The 25,272-nt window shown below is 43.7% G+C and overlaps 1 protein-coding gene across 2 annotated transcripts in view; it reads left to right on the forward strand.

Moving 5' to 3' along the window:
* The window catches only part of c10h1orf21 (chromosome 10 C1orf21 homolog), a 448,119-nt gene extending 423,597 nt beyond the window's left edge, over nt 1–24,522 (forward strand). Inside the window, exons 12-13 of one of the 2 annotated variants that reach the window (XM_033027870.1) lie at nt 6,094–6,124; nt 24,259–24,522. In XM_033027870.1, coding sequence (XP_032883761.1) covers nt 6,094–6,124; nt 24,259–24,413 — 186 coding nt within the window. In that variant the 3' untranslated portion in view covers nt 24,414–24,522. The remainder of the gene's footprint in view (nt 1–6,093; nt 6,125–24,258) is intronic. The other variant, XM_033027871.1, reaches the window with a different exon arrangement.
* The last annotated feature ends 750 nt before the right edge of the window (nt 24,523–25,272 follow it).

Here is a 25,272-nt window from a genome sequence, read left to right on the forward strand (position 1 = left end):
TGATTGTGGATGATCAGCGATGATCACATTGAATGGCGGTGCTGGCTCGAAGGGCCAAATGGTCTACTCCTGCACCTAATGTCTATTGTCTATTGTCTAATATGAATCATCCCTTCATTAATGGCAACCCTTAAGTGTCAAAGATTGAATCTCAGAAATGTTTGGCCGTAAACCTCTCTGATTCAGCACCTCTTGTATGCTTTTTGAAATTTTAGGGGCAAGTGTTTGGTCAGATCTATTAATCCCTTATGCAGCTCAGTGTTAGATTTTGCTTCATGATGCTTTTAAATGCCGTGGGAGTTTTTACGTCCATAAAGGTATCATAATAATACAATATGTTGAGTTGAGCTTGGTTTATTGTCATGTGTACCAAGGTACAGTGAAAAGCTTTTGTTGCATGCTAATCGGTCAGCGGAAAGATAAGACATGAAACGCACATGGTTAAATCATGATAAACAAGATGGAAGGGAACAATAAGGGGTCAGAAAGAAGTCTGGACGTACAGTTCACTATTTAAATACAAGTTGTTATTTCAAGTTACACTTCTGTCAGTTTTACTACACCGACCCCTTACCGTCTTAAAACTGTGGGATTTCTTATCACGCAGAACAATCTACTGGTTAATATTTACTCCAACAGGCCATTCTGTCCACAAGGGCCTCAACTATATGTTTGACAGTATATTCCACTGATACCTGGACATGCTTCAACCAGGGATAGAGACCACTTGCGAGCACTTTGAGCTTAGTCGGGGGGGGGGGGGGGGGGAGAGACACATTAAGAGACTTTAGTTAATGGCTAAGGTTCTTTATGCAGGATGTTGGAGAGTTGTAAATTTGAGAAAAGGCTGAGGTAAATTAAATAGCCATGATTAAGCTCAAGCTCCCGCTTCAAGCACTTGAAGGGACAACTGGTTAACAATTCCAGTCGAAAAAGGTACGACGCAGGGTGATGCCTGTTTGGTGGTGAATAGTCGCCCAAAGAGTCGTACCTTTTACTGGTCGCCGCTGGATTTTCAACACGTTGAAAAATTTCGGCAACCTGCTGCGACTATGACAAGTCGGCGAAAAAAATCGCGTAAGTGAGACAGGCCCTTAAAGGTGTCATGGTTTATTTTTATTTTCGAGACCAAAATATCTCAATGAAATTTAGTTTGTTTTAAAACTGAGATTGCTTATCTCAGCAGTTTGCGAGAGTGACAGGGTTTACACCTAGTTTCAGGGTAGTGGGTGAGGAAAAAATAATAAAGGCAAGTGGATGTGTCAACAGATTCAGCCCAACTGGGAAGGAAACCTGGAGATTTCTTTGACCATATGGTTGACTATCATATCAGGTGGTGCATTCACCCACTAAGCTACTGGGGGATCCCAAAGGATAGTTCTCTAACCCACTTTTCTAACCAATCCTCTTTTTATTTCATCTGTTTTATTCAATTGAAAGAAAATCCTATTTACACAAAGTGATTAGACCTCTAAAGTGTCCTGCTAAAGCCAGCTGAAATTTGACAATGTGTGGATTATATTTAGCGTGGTGAGTATTTAAATAACAGATAAAATAGATAAAATATGATCCAAAATCCAGCTGAGATCTGATGTAGCAAATTGAACAAATACTTCCCTATTATAATTGGTAATCTTCATCACAGAAGCCATAACAAGTTGGGTTATGGGGAATTAGCCACAAAGTGAAATTGCTAGCGAACCTTGCAAATATTGAGAATGTTGTGGGAATTGTATTCTGCATGTAAAGATCCGTTTACATTATAATTAGAGTGAATTTAAACCATTTGTACACCCTAACCTTGTGACCACCCGTGTTCAGAACTCGTGGTCTAATTCCAGGATCAGTATTTTCCAAAGCACTTAGGAACTGTGTCAAGGGTTATGGGGATAAGGCATGAAAATGGGATTAGGAGGCAGAGATCAGCCTTGGTTGGATGTGGAGACTCGATGGGCCGAATGGCCTAATTCTACTCCTATAACTTGTGAACTGTTGCAAAGCAAAGAGGAAATGCTGGTAGCCTGAAGTTCATTTTTTGTGAAGGCAGCAGATTCACTGAAATTCTTGCTGTGAATAGTTATAGATCGAGAATAAACAAGCTCAGTATTCTGTTCAAAAGGGAACTGCAGATGCTGGAATATCGAAGGTACACAAAATTGCTGGGGAAACTCAGCGGGTGCAGCAGCATCTATGGAGCGAAGGAAATAGGCAACGTTTCGGGCCGAAACCCTTCTTCAGACTTCTTCAGTATTCTGTTGGCTATAGGTTATGTACTGCTCACTGTGCTACAAAGCCATACTAAATAGATGGACCAAGTCTAGTTTAATTTAGAGATACAGCATGGAAACAAGGACTTTAGCCCACCGACTCCTCGCCGACCATCGATCATCCGTTTACACTAGTTCTATGTTATCCCACTTTCTCATCCACTCCCTACAGACGGGAGCAATTTACAGAGTCCAATTAACCTACATCTTTGAGATGTGGGTGGAAAACGGAGGAAACTCACACGATCACAGGGAGAACATACAAACTCAACACAGACAACACCCAAGGTCAGGATTGAACCCGAATCTCTGATACCGAGAGGCAGCAGCTCTACCAGCTGCACCACTGTACCGCCCCTAATTGGCAGCAGCTAGCTTGTCACAGCTGAAGAGCATATGTGATGTTGTGGGGGAGCACATCACACATGGATAGGGGGATGAAACTAAATCTCCCTTATTTCTGTCTTCTCCTTGTCATACAATAAACACTGCCAATCCATCTCCCAATCTCACCAGACACTAAACAATGAAATCAACTGTGATTTCTTACTGAAGATAGACACAACATGCTGGAGTAACTCAGCGGATCAGGCAGCATCTTTGGAGAAAAAGGACGGGTGACGTTTCGGATCGGGACCCTTCTTCAGACTGAAAGTAGAGGGGAGGGAACTGGAGGTAGAAAAAAGCCAGAACAAAAGAGGGCCGGCAACAGATGACTAGGGAAGGGTGGAGCCCATAATGGCCCATTGTTGGCTGGGGAAGAGGTGATAACGAAGGATACAGGGAAGCAGACAGTGGAACTAGTAGGATGACTAGGATGGGGGAGTGGAGAGGGAATGCAGGATTACTAGAAATTAGAGAAATCAACGTTTATATCTCTGGGTAGTAAGCTGCCCAAGTGTAATATAAGGTGCTGTTCCTGCAAGTTGTATGTGGCCTCACTCTGACAGCCTGAATCTAATATTGACAAATTATCACTCTGAGGTCCGATGACCCATTTGGAAATATACACTTGGAAAGTAAGTCCCCACCTTCAGAACAGGCGGTGATGGACAGAAAGAATGTTAGCGTGTCTGCCACACCTGTGTGTGATGGAAGATTTTCTAAAAATGGTGGTGGTGTCAGATTCTGTGCTTCTGTGTAGCTGAGGTTTTGTTTCAGCAGTGTGGCCTTTAATAAGTTATAGTCATAGAGTGATACAGCATGGAAACAGGCCCTTCAGCCCAACTTGCCCACACCGGCCAACATGTCCCAGCTACACTAGTCCCACCTGCCCGTGTTTGGCCCATATTCCTCCAAACCTTTCCTATCCATGTATCTGTCTAACCTTCTCTCAAGCGTTGGGATAGTCCCAGCCTCAACTACCAGCTTTTTCCCTTCACCTTAAACCTATGTTGCAGTTGGTGAGTGTTATAGGAGCAAAAAGTGTTGCAGGTGGTGAGCATTGCATGAGGCAACAGGAACACGTTACATTTCCATTCACCTTCATGATGACCTGAACCATCGAGCATCTTTAAGGAGCTGCTGCAGGAAGGGACTTGAAGCGTCATCATAAAAGAATGACATACTCTGCAACTTTGCTTAACAAACTTATACTTTATTATTTTTTTGCCGAGAGCAGCCCAATCCAATAATATTTCTCCAGTGACCTCGGGGACTAATCCAATAGACAATTCACGAATGAATGTAACCTCAGCATGCAGGACAAAGTACTGCATTAGAGTAAAAGAGCAGTGTGTGGCTGTTTACAGAGATCCCAAGGACAATGCAGACTCCTCCTCTGTTTCTCCTGCTTACTATGTTCGTATCCAGTCGATTATGTAGCTCGTATACTAAATGCATGTGGAATGACTTGGAGTCATTTTGGCAGCCATTCAGCCCATCGAGCCCTGCTGGATTTCCGCAGAGCAATCCAGTCACTCTATCTCTCTGGCCTAACCTTATAGAGCTGAAATCCCTCATCCATGCAATCTGGTAAATCTTTCCTACATTGTTTACGACATCCATGCTCTTCATAAAGTGCGCTGAATGGAATCAGATACCATATTCTCATGGTCCAACCAATGTTTGATAACAGTTATCCCATTGAGGACATTGTACTTTGTCTCAAGAAACCATACTCTACAATGCGCTTAAATGCTGAGAATAATATTCTGCACACTATGTCTTCCCCTTTGCATTATCTATTGTACTTTGTGTTTATATATATGACTGAGCTTTCAACTGTACCTCAGTACTGTTTAGCATACAATCCAAACAGAGCAGACATGCAGATATTACACAGACACATTATGGCGTTTGCTCTATTACGATAGCAAGCAAAACAGTGCTTTTCACTGTACCTCAGTACACATGTGACAATAATAAATCTAAACTTAAGACTCTATTAAACATGGGTTAGTCCACTGAAGCATTGTCTGAAGTAGGAGACTCCGATAACTAATTTATTCTGTAACTCTACAGCAGTAAGGTTGTGAGAGCTTGTGTTTCTCCAACAGCAGACCTTTATAGATATTCCATTTCCTGTGCTCCACCATTGACAGAAGACCTACAGCCAAGCAGAGCCAAAGGCTCTGGCATTCCCTCTGAAAATGCCTCTGCATCTCCATCTCATAACATCACTTTAAAACCTACAACATTGTCCAAGCTTTTCAATCATATAATCCTAATATAATCTCCTTCAGTTCATTATTTAATGTTTAATGTTTTATGTATCATTCCTAACTGTCACTGTATGTCATGTTGTCACTTGCGGGCGGAGCACCAAGGCAAATTCCTTGTATGTGAATACTTGGCCAATAAACGTATTCATTATCTTCATTCATTCATTCATTCATACATTAGTCATTTTTATTAATAATACCCATGAAGCTCTTTTTTTAATTACACCATTTTTTTTTAAGTTCAAGTTAAGGAAGGGTTTGATCACCCATTGAATTTTATTTGTTTTTCTTCAAGATGAGAACTCTTAGTTTTAGGAGTAAAGCAATTGTGACTGTAAGGGATCAGCATTAAGGTCTAACCTGGATTGTATTTTCCAAAATGCTGGAGGTTAGGGGAGACATGATATAACATTATGAGGCATAGATCGGGTAGACAGTCAGAACATTTTCCCCAGTATGGGAATGCCACAGACTAGAGGGCATCGCTTTAAGGTGAGAGGGGGGAAAAGTTGAAGGGAGGTGTGCAGGCCAGTTTTTATATTCCCCAGAGAGGCTCTTTCTCAAAGAGTAGTGGAAGCAGAGTCTTTGAATATTTTTGAGATATACAGAATGTAATTCTTGACTCTAAAAATGCAAGGGGTAAAAGATTATTGACGGTGGACAACGCTGAAGAATTTAGATGACAATTAGATCAGCTATAATCTCATCAAATGGCGAAGCAGTCTCGTGTGGCTGCATATCCTACCCCTGCTCCGAATGACAACATATCCTTCAAAGTAGTATATTCACTACTATCAAGATTTTGTAATACAAATGTACAGTTTTGGACTGGAAAAAATGTACATACAAGAGGTTTACAAGTTGCTGGGTTGTTCACCAATTTCTGCACTTTGGACTTGGGACTTGGATGAAGCCAAAACATTCTCGCCTACCCCCTCTCCAACCAGTAGGCAGATTTCCATTCCTAATTTGAAGAAAACTCAGAAATGAAGGACTTGTGGATTAAATGTTCAATAAACCCTCAACATTCAGTTTGTAATCATAAAGGAAGCCAATAATGTAACGCCGATCAATTCATAGAAGTTCATTATTTGATTCACACTATCATTATTTTTCTGATCATCTGCATGATATACAGTGATATTTCTCTCTTCTAATTGCAGGATAGTGAAGGACAAACAGCATTACATTATGGTAAGCCTACTAATTTGATTGTGTTTTTTTAATTAAACTGCACTGCAAAAATGACATGTCAGATTTTGAAATAAAGGCTAGATCAAATCATCTCCAACAGCAACAGGTTATGTTTTTATCAATATCATTATTTCTGAACTTTGGTCATAATGATGAATGAAACCACAAACTTAATGTGATGTTAATATTGGAAACTCCTCAACCACTGTGTATTAATTACCACTGCTATCTCTTTGGGTTTGTTGTTTGACTTGCACCAACAGAACAGGCAACTGCCTGTTCATATGGATATGCCAATAAGATTGCTTCCAAATAAGGAAATTATTACAAAATAACGAGCAGATTTTTCCCCTTTGTATGTTAATCACTTAAATTATATATTTTCTCCCGTGGGGCTATTATTGAAAATACAACCGTTGTTCCGTCGTGGTATGTTGGTAAATCACAATTAAACATAATTATATTATGAGATGAGCGTGCCTCCTTGGTGACAGCAAGGCTTGCATTGAAAACTTCAATTATATTTGGTTACATCCCAACAGACGTGTTCAGCCCACTCTTTGTGTACATCATTTACTGGCACAGTTTTTGTGGGTGGGAAACTATTATCTTGCATTTAGAACATCCTGACGTTTTGTTTTGATGTCATAGTGGAAACATGCCCTTCAGCCCGACTTGCCCACACCAGCCAACAATGTCCCAGCTACACTAGTCCCACTTGCTAGCACTTGGTTCATATCCCTCCCAACCTGTCCTATCCATGTACCTGTCTAACTTGATGGGATAGTCCCAGCCTCAACTAGCTCCTCTGGCAGCCCGTTCCATACACCCTCCACCCTTTGTGTGAATAGGTTACCCCTCGGATTCCTATTAAATCTTTTCCCATTCACCTTGAACCTATGTCCTCTGGTCCTGGATTCCCCTACTCTGGGCAAGAGAATCTGTGCATCTACCCAATCTATTCCTCGCATGATTTTGTACACCTCTATAAGATCCCCCCTCATCCTCCTGCGCTCCATGGAATAGAGACCCAGCCTACTCAACCTCTCCCTGTAGCTCACACCCTCTAGTCCTGGCAACATCATCATAAATCTTTTCTGACCTTTCAAGCTTGACAATATCTTTCCTATGACATGGTGCCCAGAACTGAACACTATATTCTAAATGCAGTCTCACCAACGCCTTATACAGCCTCAACATGACCTCCCAACTTCTATACTCAATACTCTGACTGATGAAGGCCAAAGTGCCAAAAGCCTTTTTGATCACCTTATCCACCTGCGACTCGACTTTCATGGAACCATGCACCTGTACTCCTAGATCAAGTCAAGTCAAGTCAATTTTATTTGTCACATACACATACAAGATGTACAGTGAAATGAAAGTGGCAATGCTTGCGGGATTGTGCAAAACAACAGAACAGAACAGAACCAGTATTTACATTAAAAAAAGACACAACAGTATTTGCGCTCTGGTGAGATCAGAGTTTACAGTCCTGATGGCCTGTGGGAAGAAACTCCGTCTCATCCTCTCTGTTTTCACAGTGTGACAGCGGAGGCGCTTGCCTGACCGTAGCAGCTGGAACAGTCCGTTGCTGGGGTGGTAGGGGTCCTTCATGATCTTGCTGGCTCTGGATCTGCACCTCCTGGTGTATAGTTCCTGCAAGGGGGGCGAGTGTAGTTCCCGTGATGCATTCGGCCAAACGCACTACTCTCTGCAGAGCCTTCCTGTCCTGGGCAGAGCTGTTGTCAAACCAGATGGAGATGTTTCCGGTCAGGATACTTTCTACTGCATCAGAGCAGAAGGATTGAAGGATCCTCAGAGAGACTCTGAATTTCCTCAGCTGCCATAATGGGTCGGTCCCACTTGTAATTAAGACGGCTAGCACAGTGTACGGTAAGTCCTTTATAAGAGGGGAGAAGGAGTGGAGACAACTTTTAATAAACCAGAGATACACAGCTGTGAAGTTCGGCGGACATTTAACATTACCGGTTGATTATCCTTGGTTCTGAAAACTCCTGCTTACGTTTTTTTTCCCCAATGAGCCAATGAAAATGACCGGTCAGCAAAGGCGATTAAGTAAAACTACCTACGACTACCTCGACTACACATAACTACATGGCGACCCCACTACAACTGCACCTACGACTGCAGGATTCATGATTTTCTCCATGGCGACCAATTTTGGGGACTCACCGGTGACCTTCAGCCCACATGTGGTGATCATGTGGCGAGCGCAGAGTCTCCTGCACTCGCCTAAAAAGTCGCCTAAGTGGGACAGGTAGTTTTAGTTAATCGCCTTTGCTGACCAGTCATTTTCATTGGCTCATTGGGGGGGAAAAACGTAAGCAGAGGTTTTCAGAACCAAGGATAATCGACCGGTAATGTTAAATGCCCACCGAACTTCACAGCTGTGTATCTCTGGCTTATTAAAAGTTGTCTGGCTTTTTAAAAGTTGTCTCCACTCCATCTCCCCCCCTTCTCCCCCCCTCTCTTCCCGCTTCTCCCCTCTTTTAAAGTACTTACCATACACTGTGCTAGCCATCTTAATTACAGCGCCAACCTTCCTTTTCATCGCGGTGAGTGTCTGTATCACCTTGGCTTTGTATCGTGTGAATTTTAGACAAAGCTCCCCTGCTTGCCTTGGCCCATAAGGTGGTAAAGGCACTGCCCTGCCTTTCTCACCAGTGTGGCAGTGTGTGTTGTCCATGTCAGATCCTCTGAGATGTGGACTCCCAGGTATTTGAAGCTGCTCACCCTATCCACAATTGTCCCATTTATCCCCAGTGGCGTGTAGGTCCTTGGATGTTGTGCCCTTCTAAAGTCCACAATCTGCTCCTTAGTTTTAGTGACATTCAAGGGGAGGCTGTTGTTATGACACCAGAGTGCCAGGTCAGCCATCTCCTCCAGGTAGGCCTTCTCATTGTTATCGGAGATCAGGCCCACCGCCACAGTGTCATCAGCAAACAGCTGAACCTGGCCACACAGTCATGTGGGTACAGGGAGTACAGTAGAGGGCTGCGGACGCAACCCTGGGGGGATCCTGTGTTCAGGGTGAGGGGGTTGGAGGTATGTCTCCCCATCTTGACTACCTGGAGCCTGGCAGTCAGAAAGTCCAGGACCCAGGCACACAGGGGAGTGTTCAGTCCTTCTGCTCTGCAACACTACCCAGAGGCCTACCATTTAAGGGCCTGTCCCACTTGGCCGTCATTTACACGACAGGCCGTTAATGACTGACATGCGTCCGCACAGCCGTCTGGAGCGCGTGACATCATTTGAAGATAGACACAAAATGCAGGAGTAATTCAGCGGGTCCGGTAGCATCTCTGGAGAGAAGGAATGGATGGTGTTTCGGGTCGAGACTCTTCTTCAGTCTGAAGAAGGATCTCGACCCGAAACGTCACCCATTGCTTCTCTCCAGAGATGCTGCCGGTCCCGCTGAGTTACTCCTGCATTTTGTGTCTATCTCCAATCGTCTTGGCCCCACTCTTTTTTTTTTTATTTATTTTTTTTTTATTATGAAACTACTTTTATTCAAAAAATAAAAATAAACATAGAGTTTTAACACAATCAAAGACTGCCTATGCTGACAGTTTACAAACAAATGATCGTCAAATTAATAACGTCAACGTCAACTGGATCCACGAAATGGCCGTTGAAGGTCGAGTGTTCCGTTTATCAACAAAACACTCGACCTTCAACGGCGACCAGTATTCATGGAAAGCCTCCAAAGTCCCCATGGACACCACGTGTTCCCTCTTAACACTTAAACAAAATTATCAAATTAAAATATTAACATTCTTATTGATAATGTATTCAACCTCCTGTGGTGACCAGCGTGCACAGAAGGCCTCCACAGTCCCCATGGACACCGCGTGTTCCTTTTCTAGGGACACGCAAGCTCGGACGTAACCCCGGAAAAGGGGCAGGCAGGCAACCGGTGTGCGGCCATCGACTGCCCGCTGCCGGGACCCGCGAATGGCCATCTTGGCCAGGCCCAGGAGCAGACCGACAGGGAGACCCACTCCTCCCTCCCATCCTTCCCCCCTCTGCACCGGGCGCCCATAAATTAATATGGCCCCACTCTGGGAGTAGGAATGGGGGCGGATCCGGATCCGCAACGGCCGTGAGCCCCAGGCCGAGTTCGGCGATCGTTTGCCTGCTTCTGCTTCTGCTGCTGTCGGAGGTGAGACGTTGCACCGCGCCAGGATGTTGGGCTGTCCCACTTTGGCCGTCAGTTACGCGACAGGCCGGTGGCGCGCAAAGATTTTGTGCAGGACGAAGTCCGCACTCCTCCACACCACTCCATGCGCCCGTCCCGCGCTACCCACACGCTAGCAGGTCACGTAAATGGCGCGCGAATGACGGCCAAGTGGGACAGGCCCTTTACTGTGTAGGTCCTGGCCTTGTTCGACGTCCCAAAATGCAACACCTCACACTTCTGTGTATTAAATTCCAACAACTATTCCTCCACCCACCTGGCCAATCGATCCAGATCCTGATGTGATTAGAGTGCAACTTGGTTTCGTGCAAATGATCGTTAAAAGGATGACATCTGTTAGTTATTTTAAACCAGGAAACTGACATACCTTCTCCCTTTCTATTGAATATGTTCGATTAGTAAGAAAACATTTAAAGTTTTTGTCAGTGGGAATGAACCCTAATAAATGTTTTTTTTTTTTACTTTGTCACAATGATTAGTAGTGGAGTGAGGAATGGATAGTGTACTTATCCAACTGATTTATTTTCTTGTTAAGAGTCATAGTTATTTAGCATGGAAACAGGGACTTCAGCCCATCACCGCCATGCAAGCAAGATGTCCCATCCAAGCTGATCCCATTTTCCTGTGTTTGGCCCATATTCCTCAAAACCTTTCCTATCCATGTAGCTGTCCGAGTGTCTTTTAATGCAGTTATAGTTCATCAACTACCTCCTCTGGCAACTCGTTCCATATACCCGCCACCCTTGTAGTGAAAAAAATGCCCTGCAGGTTCCTGTTAAATCTTGCCCCTCTCATCTTAAACCTGTCCTCTGGTTTTTGATTCCTTTGGAAGCATTAACCTCCCATAGAAACTAAATGCTTGGGTAACACAACGGGACAGGCAGCATCTCTGTAGAGAAGGAATGGGTGATGTTTCAGGTCATGACTCTTCTCAGGGGCTATGGAGCGTTTTTGAAAGTGGGGGGGCTGAACGATCACTGATCACTGGCCTTGGGGGTACCTGGCGAAGGGCGCCCCCCTCCCACAGTAGGGATTTTTTAAAAATTTATATATTAAAATCATGTTTTAGTGCATTGTAGAAGTATGATTTCAATGTTTTTTGTTTGAAATCTTTTTAAGATAATGTAGGGCATACATGAGAGATAGGAGCAGGTGATTATTAGAAACATAGAAACATAGAAAATAGGTGCAGGAGTAGGCCATTCGGCCCTTCGAGCCTGCACCACCATTCAATATGAACATGGCTGATCATCCAACTCAGTATCCTGTACCTGCCTTCTCTCCATACCCCCTGATACCTTTAGCCACAAGGGCCACATCTAACTCCCTCTTAAATATAGCCAATGAACTGGCCTCAACTACATTCCGTGGCAGAGAATTCCAGAGATTCACCACTCTCTTGTGTAAAAAATGTTTTTCTCATCTCAGTCCTAAAAGATTTCCCCATTATCCTTAAACTGTGACCCCTTGTTCTGGACTTCCCCAACACCGGGAACAATCTTCCTGCATCTATCCTGTCCAACCCCTTAAGAATTTTGTAAGTTTCTATAAGATTATTTTTGTAATTGCTCAACCTCCAAAAACTGGGGGATAATAATATAGGCCATCCCACACCTCAAAAAGTGGGGGTATATATCCCCCATCCCCCCCCCCCCCCGGATCAACGGCAGTGACTTCCACGGCACAGAAAATTTGACAAAAAAACTTTTAAACGCGTTATAATTTCAAGTGCTATTTTTTTTTGTTTGTAATAAACTAGAAATATTCATAACATTTCCTGATTTTGCAAAGTCATACAAATTATGTTTTGCTCGGGGAGAAAAATCAGAGTATTTTGAAAGTATGCGTTCTCCTTTTGACGTATATTTAATTTTGATTTGAATTTAGAATCATCAAACCATGACATTAATAAAGGGGGTATATGTTTGTGGAAACATTACTCTTTTAAAAGTAAGACTTTCGAAATCTGAAATGCATTAGAAATATACATTTCAATGCACTGTCTCTTACCCAAAGTAGGTGAATCGAGGACCAGAGGACAGATTTAAGGTGAAGGGGAAAAGATTTCATAGGAATCTGAGGGGTAACCTTTTCCACACAAAGGGTGATGGGTGTATGGAACATGCTGCCAGAGGAGGTAGTTGAGGCAGGGACTATCACAACATTTAAGAAACAGTTAGACTGATACATGGATAGGACAGGTTTGGAGGGATATGGACCAAAAACAGGTAGTGTAGCTGGGACATGTTGGCGGGTGTGGGCAAGAAGGGCCTGTTTTCACACTGTATCACTCTATGACTACATTATATCTCCACCATGCATGAATGCTTCAAAACAGGTGGTCGGGTTTTATTGCCATATACTCAAGCATAGAAACATCGAAAATAGGTGCAGGAATAGGCCATTCGGCTCTTCGAGCCAGCACTGCCATTCAATATGATCATGGTTGTTCATCTAAAATCAGTTTCATACCACTGGGTGATAAGCTGCCCAAGCGAAATATGACACTCACATATATAAACCTACCATTGAATTGTAGCATTAATCGGGAGAAACTGGTCAGTGTAAATCAGCAAGGAGTTAATGATACCAATAAGTAGCAGAAGAGAGGAGGTCTTTCTTAGTTTTGAGCATGTATTCAACTGTGCAAGGGTCTGTGCAGGAAGTATATCAACAGGAAGATAGACAGTCTTGGATGAAATCATCACATGAATGCTACCTGCCATCACCTCCAAGAATCAAAAGTGAAGTGATTTAGTTCCAATTGACTGAGATTATGCATTAACCATTCGCATCTAAAGCTTATTAATATATTTCAGTAGTCTTAGAGGAGTCAAACAGCACAGAAAAAGACCCTTCAGCCCAATTCATCCATGCTAACCAAAATGTCCATTTAAGATGAAGCCATTTGCCTGCATTTGGCCCACATCCCTGTGACCTTTGCCTATCCTCATAAATAAAGCTTAAAACCATTGATTCCATATTTCTTTACAACATGGAAGGATTCCATTCAGCCCATCAATTCTATGCCAGCTTTCAGAGCTTTGCAGTCCCCCCCCCCCCCCCCCCCCCCTTACATTTTTCTGTAAGCTTAGTGGCTTACTTAGTAAGGAAGTGGCTCTGGAAATTGTGGACGCATTGGTGTTCATTTTCCAATGTTCTATAGATTCAGGATCAGACCCTGTGGATTGGAGGGTAGCTAATGTTATCCCACTTTTTAAGAAAGACAGGAGAGCGAAACCAGGGAATTATAGACCAGTTAGCCTGACATCAGTGGTGGGGAAGATGCTGGAGTCAATTATAAAAGATGAAATAGCCGAACATTTGGATAGCAGTAACAGGATCGGTCCGAGTCAGCATGGATTTACGAAGGGGAAATCATGCTTGACTAGTCTTCTGGAATTATTTGAGGACGTAACTAGGAAAATGGACAACGGAGAGCCAGTGGATGTAGTGTACCTGGACTTTCAGAAAACATTTGATATGGTCCCACATATGAGATTAGTGGGCAAAATTAGGGCACATGGTATTGGGGGTAGAGTGCTGACATGGATGGAGAAGTGGTTGGCAGACAGGAAACAAAGAGTAGGGATTAATGGGTCCCTTTCAGAATGGCAGGCAGTGACTAGTGGGGTACCGCAAGGCTCGGTGCTGGGACCGCAGCTATTTACAATATACATCAATGATTTAGATGAAGGAATTCAAAGTAACATTAGCAAATTTGCTGATGACACTATGCTGGGTGGCAGTGTGAACTGTGAGGAGGATGCTATGAGGATGCAGGGTGACTTGGACAGGTTGGGGGAGTGGGAAGATGAATGGCAGATGCAGTTTAATGTGGATAAATGTGAGGTTATCCACTTTGTTAGCAAAAACAGGAAGGCAGATTACTATCTAAATGGCGTCAAGTTGGGAAAAGGGGAAGTACAACGGGATCTGGGGGTCCTTGTTCATCAGTCTATGAAAGTAAGGTACAGCAGGCAGTGAAGAAAGTGAATGGCATGTTGGCCTTCATAACACGAGGAGTTGAGTAGAGGAGCGAAGAGGTCCTTCTGCAGTTGTACAGGGCCCTAGTGAGACCACAGGTACACAAAAATGCTGGAGAAACTCAGCGGGTGCAGCAGCATCTATGGAGCGAAGGAAATAGGTAACGTTTCGGGCCGAAACCCTTTTTCAGACTGATAGGGGGTGGCGGGGAGAAGGAAGAAAAAAGGAGGGGGAGGAGCCCGAGGGCTGGGGGATTTTTAGCCCGAAACGTTACCTATTTCCTTCGCTCCATAGATGCTGCTGCACCCGCTGAGTTTCTCCAGCATTTTTGTGTACCTTCGATTTTCCAGCATCTGCAGTTCCTTCTTGAACACCTAGTGAGACCACACCTGGAGTATTGTGTGCAGTGTTGGTCCCCTAAATTGAGGAAGGACATTCTTGCTATTGAGGGAGTGCAGCCTAGTTTCACAAGGTTAATTCCCGGGATGGCAGGAGTCATATGCTAAGAGAATGGAGCGGTTGGGCTTGTACACTCTGGAATTTAGAAGGATGAGAGGGCATCTTATTGAAACATATGAGATTATTAAGGGTTTGGACACGCTAGAGGCAGGAAACATGTTCCCGATGTTGGGGGAGTGCAGAACCAGGGGCCACAGCTTAAGAATAAGGGGTAAGCCATTTAGAACGGAGACAAGGAAACACTTTTTCTCACAGAGAGTTGTGAGTCTGTGGAATTCTCTGCCTCAGAGGGCGGTGGAGGCCGGTTCTCTGGATACTTTCAAGAGAGAGCTATATAGGGCTCTTAAAAATAGCGGAGTCAGGGGATATGGGGAGAAGGCAGGAACGGGGTACTGATTGTGGATGATCAGCCATGATCACATTGAATGGCGGTGCTGGCTCGAAGGGCCGAATGGCCTACTCCTGCACCTATTGTCAATTGTCTATTGTCTTAAATGACCACTTAAACTGTCATTTGGCAACTTAAAAAGCTGCCAAGGTTGCCCAGCTGAAAACAGAGAAAAAAAATTAAGTGAGAGCCCTGCAAAGTGTATAATATTTTTGACACTGTCATAGGCCTTTCCTACATATGCTGTCACAATGCACTGTAGTCTCTAAACAACCCTTCAGTAATTTTCCTTGCCTTCCATTTCAGAATAATAGTGTTTTAAGCCGATAACTCGACACTTGCACTGGCAATAAATAAATAAATAGCGCCGTTTTCCAGCCCCTTATCTCATTGGCCACGCTCAGCTGCAAATCGGTGCCAATCTGGTGGACCATCTTCCTCTAGTCGTGGGGTTGGGGGATTGGGAGGGGCCTCACGTGGAACAGCCTAGATCTTCATCTAAATCCGGCCCTGGTCCTTGTGTACAGCTAGGTGACGATGACACCAGACATGTAGAAAACATCTTCTAAAAGCTGCCCTTTCTGATTACATTCTTACGAATATAATCCTCTCCCTCAGAATTGACAGCCAGCTCTGGGCCTGATCTTCCGTCACATATTTGAATGTCTTTCACACTCAAGCAGTGAACTCTTTAGTTGTTCATTGTGTTATCAATAATTTAAAGTGGTAAAAATTAAAATACCACAAACAATTAAACACGTTTAAATTAACTTGAATTCAAAGATTATGAAAAACCTTTGAAACTCCCTCTGAGCCATTGCTCTCCATTTAAATGACAAATCCCAGGTTCCCAGTATAACTTCAGGGAAGTCGCAAGAAGTTGCTACTCCAACCCTGGGGCCAAAATATTTGTTTCAAAATTGCCAATGGTGCAAGCTTTGTCCTGCTGGAGTTATAATTCATCTGAACATAACATACACACACACTTACATACACACAGACATACACACACAGACACACACTACATACAGACACACACACACAGACTCACAACATACACACAGACACACTACACATACAGACACACACTACACATACAGACATACACACACACTCACACACACATACACACACACAGACATATACACACACACACACTCACACACAAACAGACGCACATACATTCACACAGACATACACACACACACCCTCACACACCGACATATACACACACTCACACACAGACATATACACACACATTCACATATACACAGACACACACACAGACAGACACTACATACAGACATACACACACATACATTCACACACAGACATATACACACACTCAAACACAAACATACACACACAGACAGACACTACATACAGATGCACACACACAGACGCACAACATACACACAAACACACTACACATACAGACATACACACACCACACATAGACATATACACACACTCACATATACGCGCACACTCACATACACACAGACATACATACACAGACAGACACACACACAACATACACACAGACACACACAACATATACAGACACACACACACACACACATAGACATACACACAGACACTACATACTACAGACACTACACACTCACATACACACACAACACACACAACACACACACATACGCAGACATACACACACACTACATACAGACACACACTTACATACATACACACACAACATACACACACACATACGCAGACATACAACATACACGCTCACATACACACACACACACAACATATACACACACAGACACACACACACTTTATCAGACTTTGATTATTGTGTTGAGAGCCATTGAACTCCACTACTTATTAAATGGCACGTAATCAGCATCAACGTTTGCTGTCACCTGTGGTGATAAAGTGTGAAATATTGGTGGGTGGGTGTGCAGCTGTTAGCTGAAGATGGAACAGGGTAAAGGTGAACAGCAGCTTTAATCATATACTGTCTCTGGCTTCTGCCTCCTTTCTAAATTAAAATTCCTCTGAACAATCCTCATTGTGCCTTCATCAGTAACAATGTTCTCCGAGAACTACAGATGTGCCCTTCAGCTCAGAACTGGGTGGAATCAACTCCGTACCCAGCTCACAACACACTTTGTTTACAACATAATACTTCATCAATTCTCCATCTTGTACAACAGATTTTGGCATGACTTTTAATTCACTTTCTAAATTTATTTTTTAAATCCTGGTTAGTGCCAGGATTCAAGTGAAGTTCGGGCATCTTTGTGTTTTGTGCTAATCTAAACTATTAAACAGCTAAAATACAATGATAAATGTTTAAGAAGGAACTGCAGATGCTGGTTTACATCGAAGATTGACACAAAATGCTGGAGTAACTCATATACACCTCGATAAGGTCACCCCTCATCCTCCCGCGCTCCAAGGAATCAAATCCTAGCCTGTTCAACCTCTCCCTACAATTCAGGGCCTCGAGTCCTGGCAACATCCTCCTAAATCTTCTCTGCACCCTTTCCAGCTTGATAACATCTTTCCTATACCATGGTGACCAAAACAGACCATAATAAGGGTGATTGGTATGTGTGTCAGGGCTTATGGGGAGAAGGCAGGAGAGTGGGGTTAGGAGGGAGAGATAGATCAGCCATGATTGAATGGCAGAGTAGACTTGATGGGCCGAATGGCCTAATTCTGCTCCTATCACCTATCACTCTAAATGTGGCCTCTTTGTCGGCATGAATAAGTTGGGGCTGTTTGCTAAGCCGCATGGCTCTACGACCCTGTGAATCTGAGAGTATATCTGAGAGTAGAAAGATTCTGTTGACACGGTGAGCAAGCCACAGTACTTCGTTAAACATAAGATGGACACAAAATGCTGGAATAACTCAGCGGGACAGTCAGCATCTTTAGAGGGAAGGAATGGGTCTGAGGATGGGTCTCGATCCGAAACCCTTCCTTCTCTCCAGAGATGCTGCCTGTCCCGCTGAGTTATTCCAGCATTTTGTCTCTTATCTTCAAGGATAAATGTTGTTCTTTCAAAAATGGATTGTGTCTAGAGACAGAATATGGAATTACATGATATTAGGGTGATATATTTAGGCTTGAAATAGTGAATTAAGAGTAAAGTACACGGCCATGTTAAGGAATGTATAGAAACAAGGAACTACAGAGTGCTGGAATACCTCAGCGGATCAGGCAGCATCTGTGGAGAACATGGATAGGTGACGTTTCACAGAGTGCTGGAGTAACTCAGTGGGTCAGGCAGCATCTGTGGAGAACATGGATAGGTGACGTTTCACAGAGTGCTGGAGTATCTCAGCGGGTCAGGCAGCATCTCTAGAGAACATCGATAGGTGATGTTTCACAGAGTGCTGGAGTAACTCAGCGGGTCAGGCAGCATCTCTGGAGAACATGGATAGGTGATGTTTCACAGAGTGCTGGAGTAACTCAGCGGGTCAGGCAGCATTTGTGGAGAACATGGATAGGTGATGTTTCACAGAGTGCTGGAGTAACTCAGCGGGTCAGGCAGCGTCTCTGGAGAAAAAGGATGGGTGACGTTTCGGGTCGGGAGCCTTCTTCTGACCTGACATTTTGGGTCGGGACCATTCTTCAGACAACCTCTGAACCAGAAACATCACCCATCCTTTTCTCCAGAGTTGCTGTAGTTACTCCAGTACTTTGTGTCTTTCATGTTAAGGAATCTTGCAAATTCATAACAATAAAGGACTAGTCTGTAATCACGTCTCATAATTGAACTCTATTAGCTTGAGTTTATGCTTACATCTATTTAAACCAACCTTGGAATATATGCTTGGAGATTCAGGTTACAATGGAGCTGATAGTATGTTAGCTGATATCTATCTACGTTTTTGCTCAAGTAGCTGCCTAGGAAACAACTGCAGATGTTGGTTTACACTGAACACAGAATGCTGGAGTCACTCACTGGGACAGGCAGCATCTCTGGATAGACGGAATGGGTGACGTTTCGGGTGGACTGAGAAAGGGTCTCCACCCGAAATGTCACCTTTACCTTCTATCCAGAGATGCATGCCTGTCCCAGCTAGTTACTCCAGCATTTTGTGTCTATCTACATGTATAGTTAATATTTCATTTGTTCTATTTTCTAAGAGTAAATGCAGTAACTCTAATTGATGGAATATTTTTGCTATTCCAAGAAACTGAGTTCTGATCAAGCTGCCCTGAACATAGTGTGCTAACAAATGTATTTAATGTACCTTAGCAATAAAGTTTATGCTTCAGGACAGCAGCAGCTTTAATAACCCACTCTACACATTTCCCCAGGTATCTTCAAACCTTACACAGTAAACTGAGCAAATAAATCTGCATCTTCACATTATCTATTAACTCTGCAAAATATCGGGCGTGTAATATGGAATGGAATACTTCATGGTCACGTGTGACTAGGCACAGTGAAATTTGTTGCTTGCACATCAGACTTTAAGTTGCAGAGATGATGACCCTTACCAGCAAACACCCATGTGTTTATGTGTTTGTGTACGAATGTGTTTCTGTGTACGTTCAAACAATCGCCACTATCCTGTTGTGTACACCAGAGCCCTCTTGGGATCAGTTTATTGCCCACCGGCAGTCCCTGAGGAAATCAAAGTGTTCTCGGAGGAGGAGGGATGAGGCGGGCCCAGTGTCCTCCTAGCCCCCTGCTTCACAGACACCATCTGCTGCTGTGAGCTGCCGCAAGTCCCATCAGGACAGACCCCGACACCAAGGGACAGAGAGAGCCGAGCGACCGGCATAATGTAAGTTGATGAAGTTTAGCAAGAGACAAGCATTCATTTTCCCTTTTCTCTGCACAGGGCCAAAGTTCTGTCATTTGACAGATGGGGGGTCTGGGTGCACCATAAATTCAGCTGCTTAACCTCATGAGTTTTACACCAACATTACATCAACATTCCATGAATTCTGACTTCTAATATTAACCGCCACCTCTTATTCATTTCTATGTCCATAAAATCTATTTCTCACAATACAAGCTTTCACAATTTTTTATACTTAATGCTATTGTTTTTTTTTGCACCTTTAATAAATATGTACATTTGTGGTCTTCAGACTGTTCATTTTCATAACACAAATACTATATTTCAGTGAAGTGACAAAAACATTACATCTGTACCCGTTTGATCCATTAGCATTGCATCACAAATCACACGAGGCAATACCACTGTGATGCAAGTCAGTTTGTTACAGTGGAGCAGAGGCAGAATTGGGACTGGACTAGTAACATTAGAAGCCAAGAATACAGAGTCAGTCATTTTATAAGCTTATAATGAAATGAATCGCAAACAAACCTGTCATGAAAATAGCAGCTCATTCACTCATGTCCAAAATGATACAGAGTGCCGGAGTAACTCAGCGGGTCAGGCAGCATCTCTGGAGAACATGGATAGGTGACATTTCACAGAGTGCTGGAGTAACTCAGCGGGTCAGGCAGCATCTCTGGAGAACATGGATAGGTGACGTTTCACAGAGTGCTGGAGTAACTCAGCGGATCAGGCAGCATCTGTGGAGAACATGGATAGGTGACGTTTCACAGAGTGCTGGAGTAACTCAGCGGGTCAGGCAGCATCTCTGGAGAACAAGGATTGGTAACGTTTCACAGAGTGCTAGAGTAACTCAGCGGGTCAGGCAGCATCTGTGGAGAACCCTTCCTCAGATTGATTGTATGGGGAGAAGCTGGAAGAGGGGAGAGTAGGGCAGTGTGGCAGGTAACAGGTCAACACAGGCGAGGGGGCTTTTTGATGGCAGGTGGTTGGAACAGAGGCCAGTGATAAGAACAATAGGTGTGCGATAGGTTTGTAAAGCTGTGGATTGTGAAGCCAGTTGGAGGAAAGTAGCGGTGGGGGGGGGGGGTAGTGCAAGTGGGGGGGGGGGGGGGCAAAGCAGGGAAATGGAAGGGGGAGAGAGGGCAATGGGTTGTTAGAGGCTACCTAAAATTGGAGAATTCAACATTCGTACTGTTGGGTTATGAGGCACGGGGCCCAGGACATAAAGGTCAGTGTGGGAATGGGAAGGGCAGTTTGCTCATCTCTTCCTAAAGGAAAGTTCTTTAATTCTGAAGCTATGACCTCTGGTCCTAGACTCTCTCACTAGTGGAAACATCCTCTCCACATCCACTCTGTCCAAACCTTTCACTCTGCAGGGCTGTCAACTGCAAGCAAGAAAAGACAAAGTGCTGGAGTAACATGATGACGTTATTGAGCCTAACAGTATCAAGGAACTGTTCTAATAACCAGCATTTACATTCAGTAATCAATAATCAAATTTAAAGATAATCGTGCGACTAATTCAGCTATGTATGAACAAGAATCCAAGTTTCTCTCTTCCCCCTTTCTATGTTTTGCATCATTGCCATCTCCCTTAACACACTATAAAGCCTCATTACATTTCTAGTAACAGTATTTGGCACCACCCTACCAATATTCTCAAGTGAGTTTACTTGCCTTGCATTGGTTATTAAGGATGTCTATCAGTCATAGTCATTCATTATTGTAAAGCATTTGTGACCATCGACTCCACAGTCAAAAAGGCACCACAGAGAATGTACTTCCTACGGCAGCTGAGGAAGCACAATCTGCCACAGGCAATGATGGTCCAATTCTACACGGCCATCATAGAGTCTGTTCTCACCTTCTCCATCATGGTCTGGTTTGGCTCAGCCACCAAGCACGACACCTGGAGGCTGCAGCGAATCGTCCGATCAGCAGAGAGGGTTTTTAGCTGCAACCTTCCCTCCATTGATGAACTGTACACTGCAAGGGCCAGGAAGTGAGCGGGCAAGATCATCTCTGACCCCTCTCACCCTGGCCACAAACTCTTTGAATCACTTCCTCCTGGAAAGCGACTCCGGACTGTCAAAGCTGCCACAGCCAGACATAAAAACAGTTTTTATCCACGAGTAGTTGCTCTACTCAACAGCCAAAAATCTGTAGCCTCCCTTTGATCTGGTATTTTGTTGATTCACATGCTTGATCAATGGTGTTTTATCATTAATGTTTTATTATTATTAATGTTTAGTGTTTTCTGAGTCATTTGTAACTGTCACTGTATGTCATGTTGTTACTTGTGGGCAGAGCACCAAGGCAAATTCCTTGTATGTGAATACTTGGCCAATAAACCTACTTACTTACTTATCTGCACATTTTCCTTTAATAAATGATGATGGATAGTCATAAAAAAATGATATCCATTAAGTGTTAGTGCAAAATATACTCAGGAGAGTGAAGTTTATATCTAGATGTCCAATTGACATCTGACAATAACCTATTTAGATATTTCTCAAAACTTCATGCAAAACAGTGTCAGAAAATGTTAATACTTAGTTCTGATCTTCGTCAGGTTGCAAGTATAAATTAAATAAGAAAGATAATAACGTTGAATTTGATTGCAGGTGTCAACGACACAAAACATACTGCAACACCTACTTACATTGTAGCATGGTGTTCAGCTGAGCTGATAATGTAGATTAGCCAAGGTACTGACGTCGATGTTGTTAGCACTGTGCATGCAGCCACTGTTTTGGAGATGGCTATTTTGAGGATGCGGGTTGACGTGAGGAATATCCAGTGGGGTGGATAAGGTGCCAGTAAAAGGGCTTGTTTCTTCCTTGATGGGATTAAGCTTCTTTGATTATTCTTGCCTGGCTTGTACCTTGTAGACATTTTAGTGAGTCAGGAGTCACACACTTCCACAAACCTCGGCATTGACCTATTTAGACTTTAGAGATACAAGGTGGAATCGGGCCTTTGGATGACCGAGTTGAGGCCAACCAGAGATAACCCTGTACACTAGAACTATCCTACACACTAGAGACAATTTACAATTACAGAAGCCATATTAACCTACAAGCCTGTACGTCTTTGGAGTGAGGGAGGAAACTGGAGCACCTGGAGAAAAGCCCGTGGTCACAGGGAGAAGGTATAAACTTTGTACAGACGGCACCCATGGTCAAGATTACACTTGGGTCTCTGGCGCTGTAAGGCAGCAACTCTCCCGCTGTGCCACAGTACCGCCCTTTTCCAGCAGACTGTTGTCGGCCTCGTTAAATGCTGCTCACTGGTGACCCCTCCTCTCATTGAAGATGGGAGTTTCAGCAATAATAATATAGTTAAATGTCGTGGTTAGACTCTCATTTGAGATCGTCATTGAATGGCACTTGTACAACAATTGTTACTTGCTTTAGAAGCCCACACTTAAATATTATCCACATCTGACCTTGGTCAGTTTATTTAATGCTCAGTTGTCCTCAGGCACATTACCATTGCTGTTACATAGAAACATAGAAAATAGGTGCAGGAGGAGGCCATTCGGCCCTTCGAGCCAGCACCGCCATTCATTGTGATCATGGCTGATCGTCCCCAATCAATAACCCATGCCTGCCTTCTCCCAATATCCCTTGATTCCACTAGCCCCTAGAGCTCTATCTAACTCTCTCTTAAACCCATCCAGTGATTTGGCCTCCACTGCCCTCTGTGGCAGGGAATTCCACAAATTCACAACTCTCTGGGTGAAAACGTTTTTTGTCACCTCAGTCTTAATGGCTTCCCCTTTATTGTAAGACTGTGGCCCCTGGTTCTGCTCGCCCAACATTGGGAACATTTGTCCTGCATGTAGCTTGTCCAGTCCTGCTTCTGAACAATATTCCACAACATCGTCATTTTCTTTCCCTTTCAAGTAACACTTTGTTTGCCACAGAAAAATCTGAAATTCTTTCATTATTGAGAGTTTAGCGATACAGTGTGGAAACAGGCCCTTCGGCCCACCGGGTCCACACTAACCATCCATCACCTGTCCACACTAGTTCTATCGCATCCCACTTTTCATCCATTCCCAACACACTTGGGCATTCTACCGAAGCCAATTAACCTACAGACTGGCACATCCTTAGGATGTGGGAGGAAACTGGAGCTCCATAGGGTCACAGGGAGAACACAAAATACCAAGGTCAGGGTCGAACCTGTGCCGCCCTCAATCACATTATAGTTTTGCATCATGTCGATGAATTGCTCACTGACTAACTCCCTACTCTTTGCCCACTTGCAGCTTCCGCCTGTGAATTTTCCGATATCGTGGAGTTGTTGCTGAATTCTGGTGCTGATCCTACAATTAAGGATAGGGAGGGATGCCTGCCCGAAGAGGTGACTGACTCCAAACTCATCTCACAAATGCTGCAACACCATGAAGCACCTAAAGCCTAACTCCCTAGCCTGGTGCCTGACTTCAAATGAACTCCATGGGAACAAAATGTATTGAAATATTGTTATGGTACAATCTGCAATAATTAAAAGATGATTCATGTTTGCTGTGTCAATGCTTCCTGGCATTTCATTCTTTCTGAGCAGTTTAGTCTGGAGATATCGCATGGAAACAAGCCCTTTGGCCCATCGAGTCCGCGCCGACCAACAATCATCCGCACACTCGTTCTATGTCATCCCACTTTCACATCCTACACACTAGGAGCAATTTACAGAAGCCAATTAACCTACAAACCTGCACGTCTTTGGAGTGTGGGAGGAAACCGGAGCACCCGGGGGAAACTCAGGCAGGTCACGGGGAGAACGTACAAGCTCCGTACAGACAGCACCCGTAACCAGGATCGAACCAGGGTCTCTGGTGCTGTGAGGCATCAACTCTACCAGCTGCATCACTGTGTCGCCCTACACTTATTCTTCACTTCATTCCAGCTGTTCGTATTATTATAGAGTAAGAGCAGGGAATTTTAAAGCATGACAATTTGTAGATAATATTGAGCAGTGTTTTCATATAATTCATAAGACAGACACATCTGGCCAGCACCTTGATGATAAGAGGATGGAATATTTTCTCTCTGGCAAGAGCATCTATTCTAAAGTTTGGAGAAACATATCAGAAAATACTGAAAATACTAAGCAGCAACTCATTTGAAAGGCCAAAGACCCTCGTCATAAATGAAAAGATTTGTCCTTTTTGTTTAAGAAGGAACTGCAGATGCTGGAAAAACGAAGGTAGACAAAAGTGCTGGAGAAACTCAGCGGGTGCGGCAGCATCTATGGAGTGAAGGAAATAGGCAACGTTTCG

Source organism: Amblyraja radiata, chromosome 10, assembly GCF_010909765.2.
Source record: "Amblyraja radiata isolate CabotCenter1 chromosome 10, sAmbRad1.1.pri, whole genome shotgun sequence".
In the NCBI taxonomy this organism is placed as follows: Eukaryota; Metazoa; Chordata; class Chondrichthyes; order Rajiformes; family Rajidae; genus Amblyraja; species Amblyraja radiata.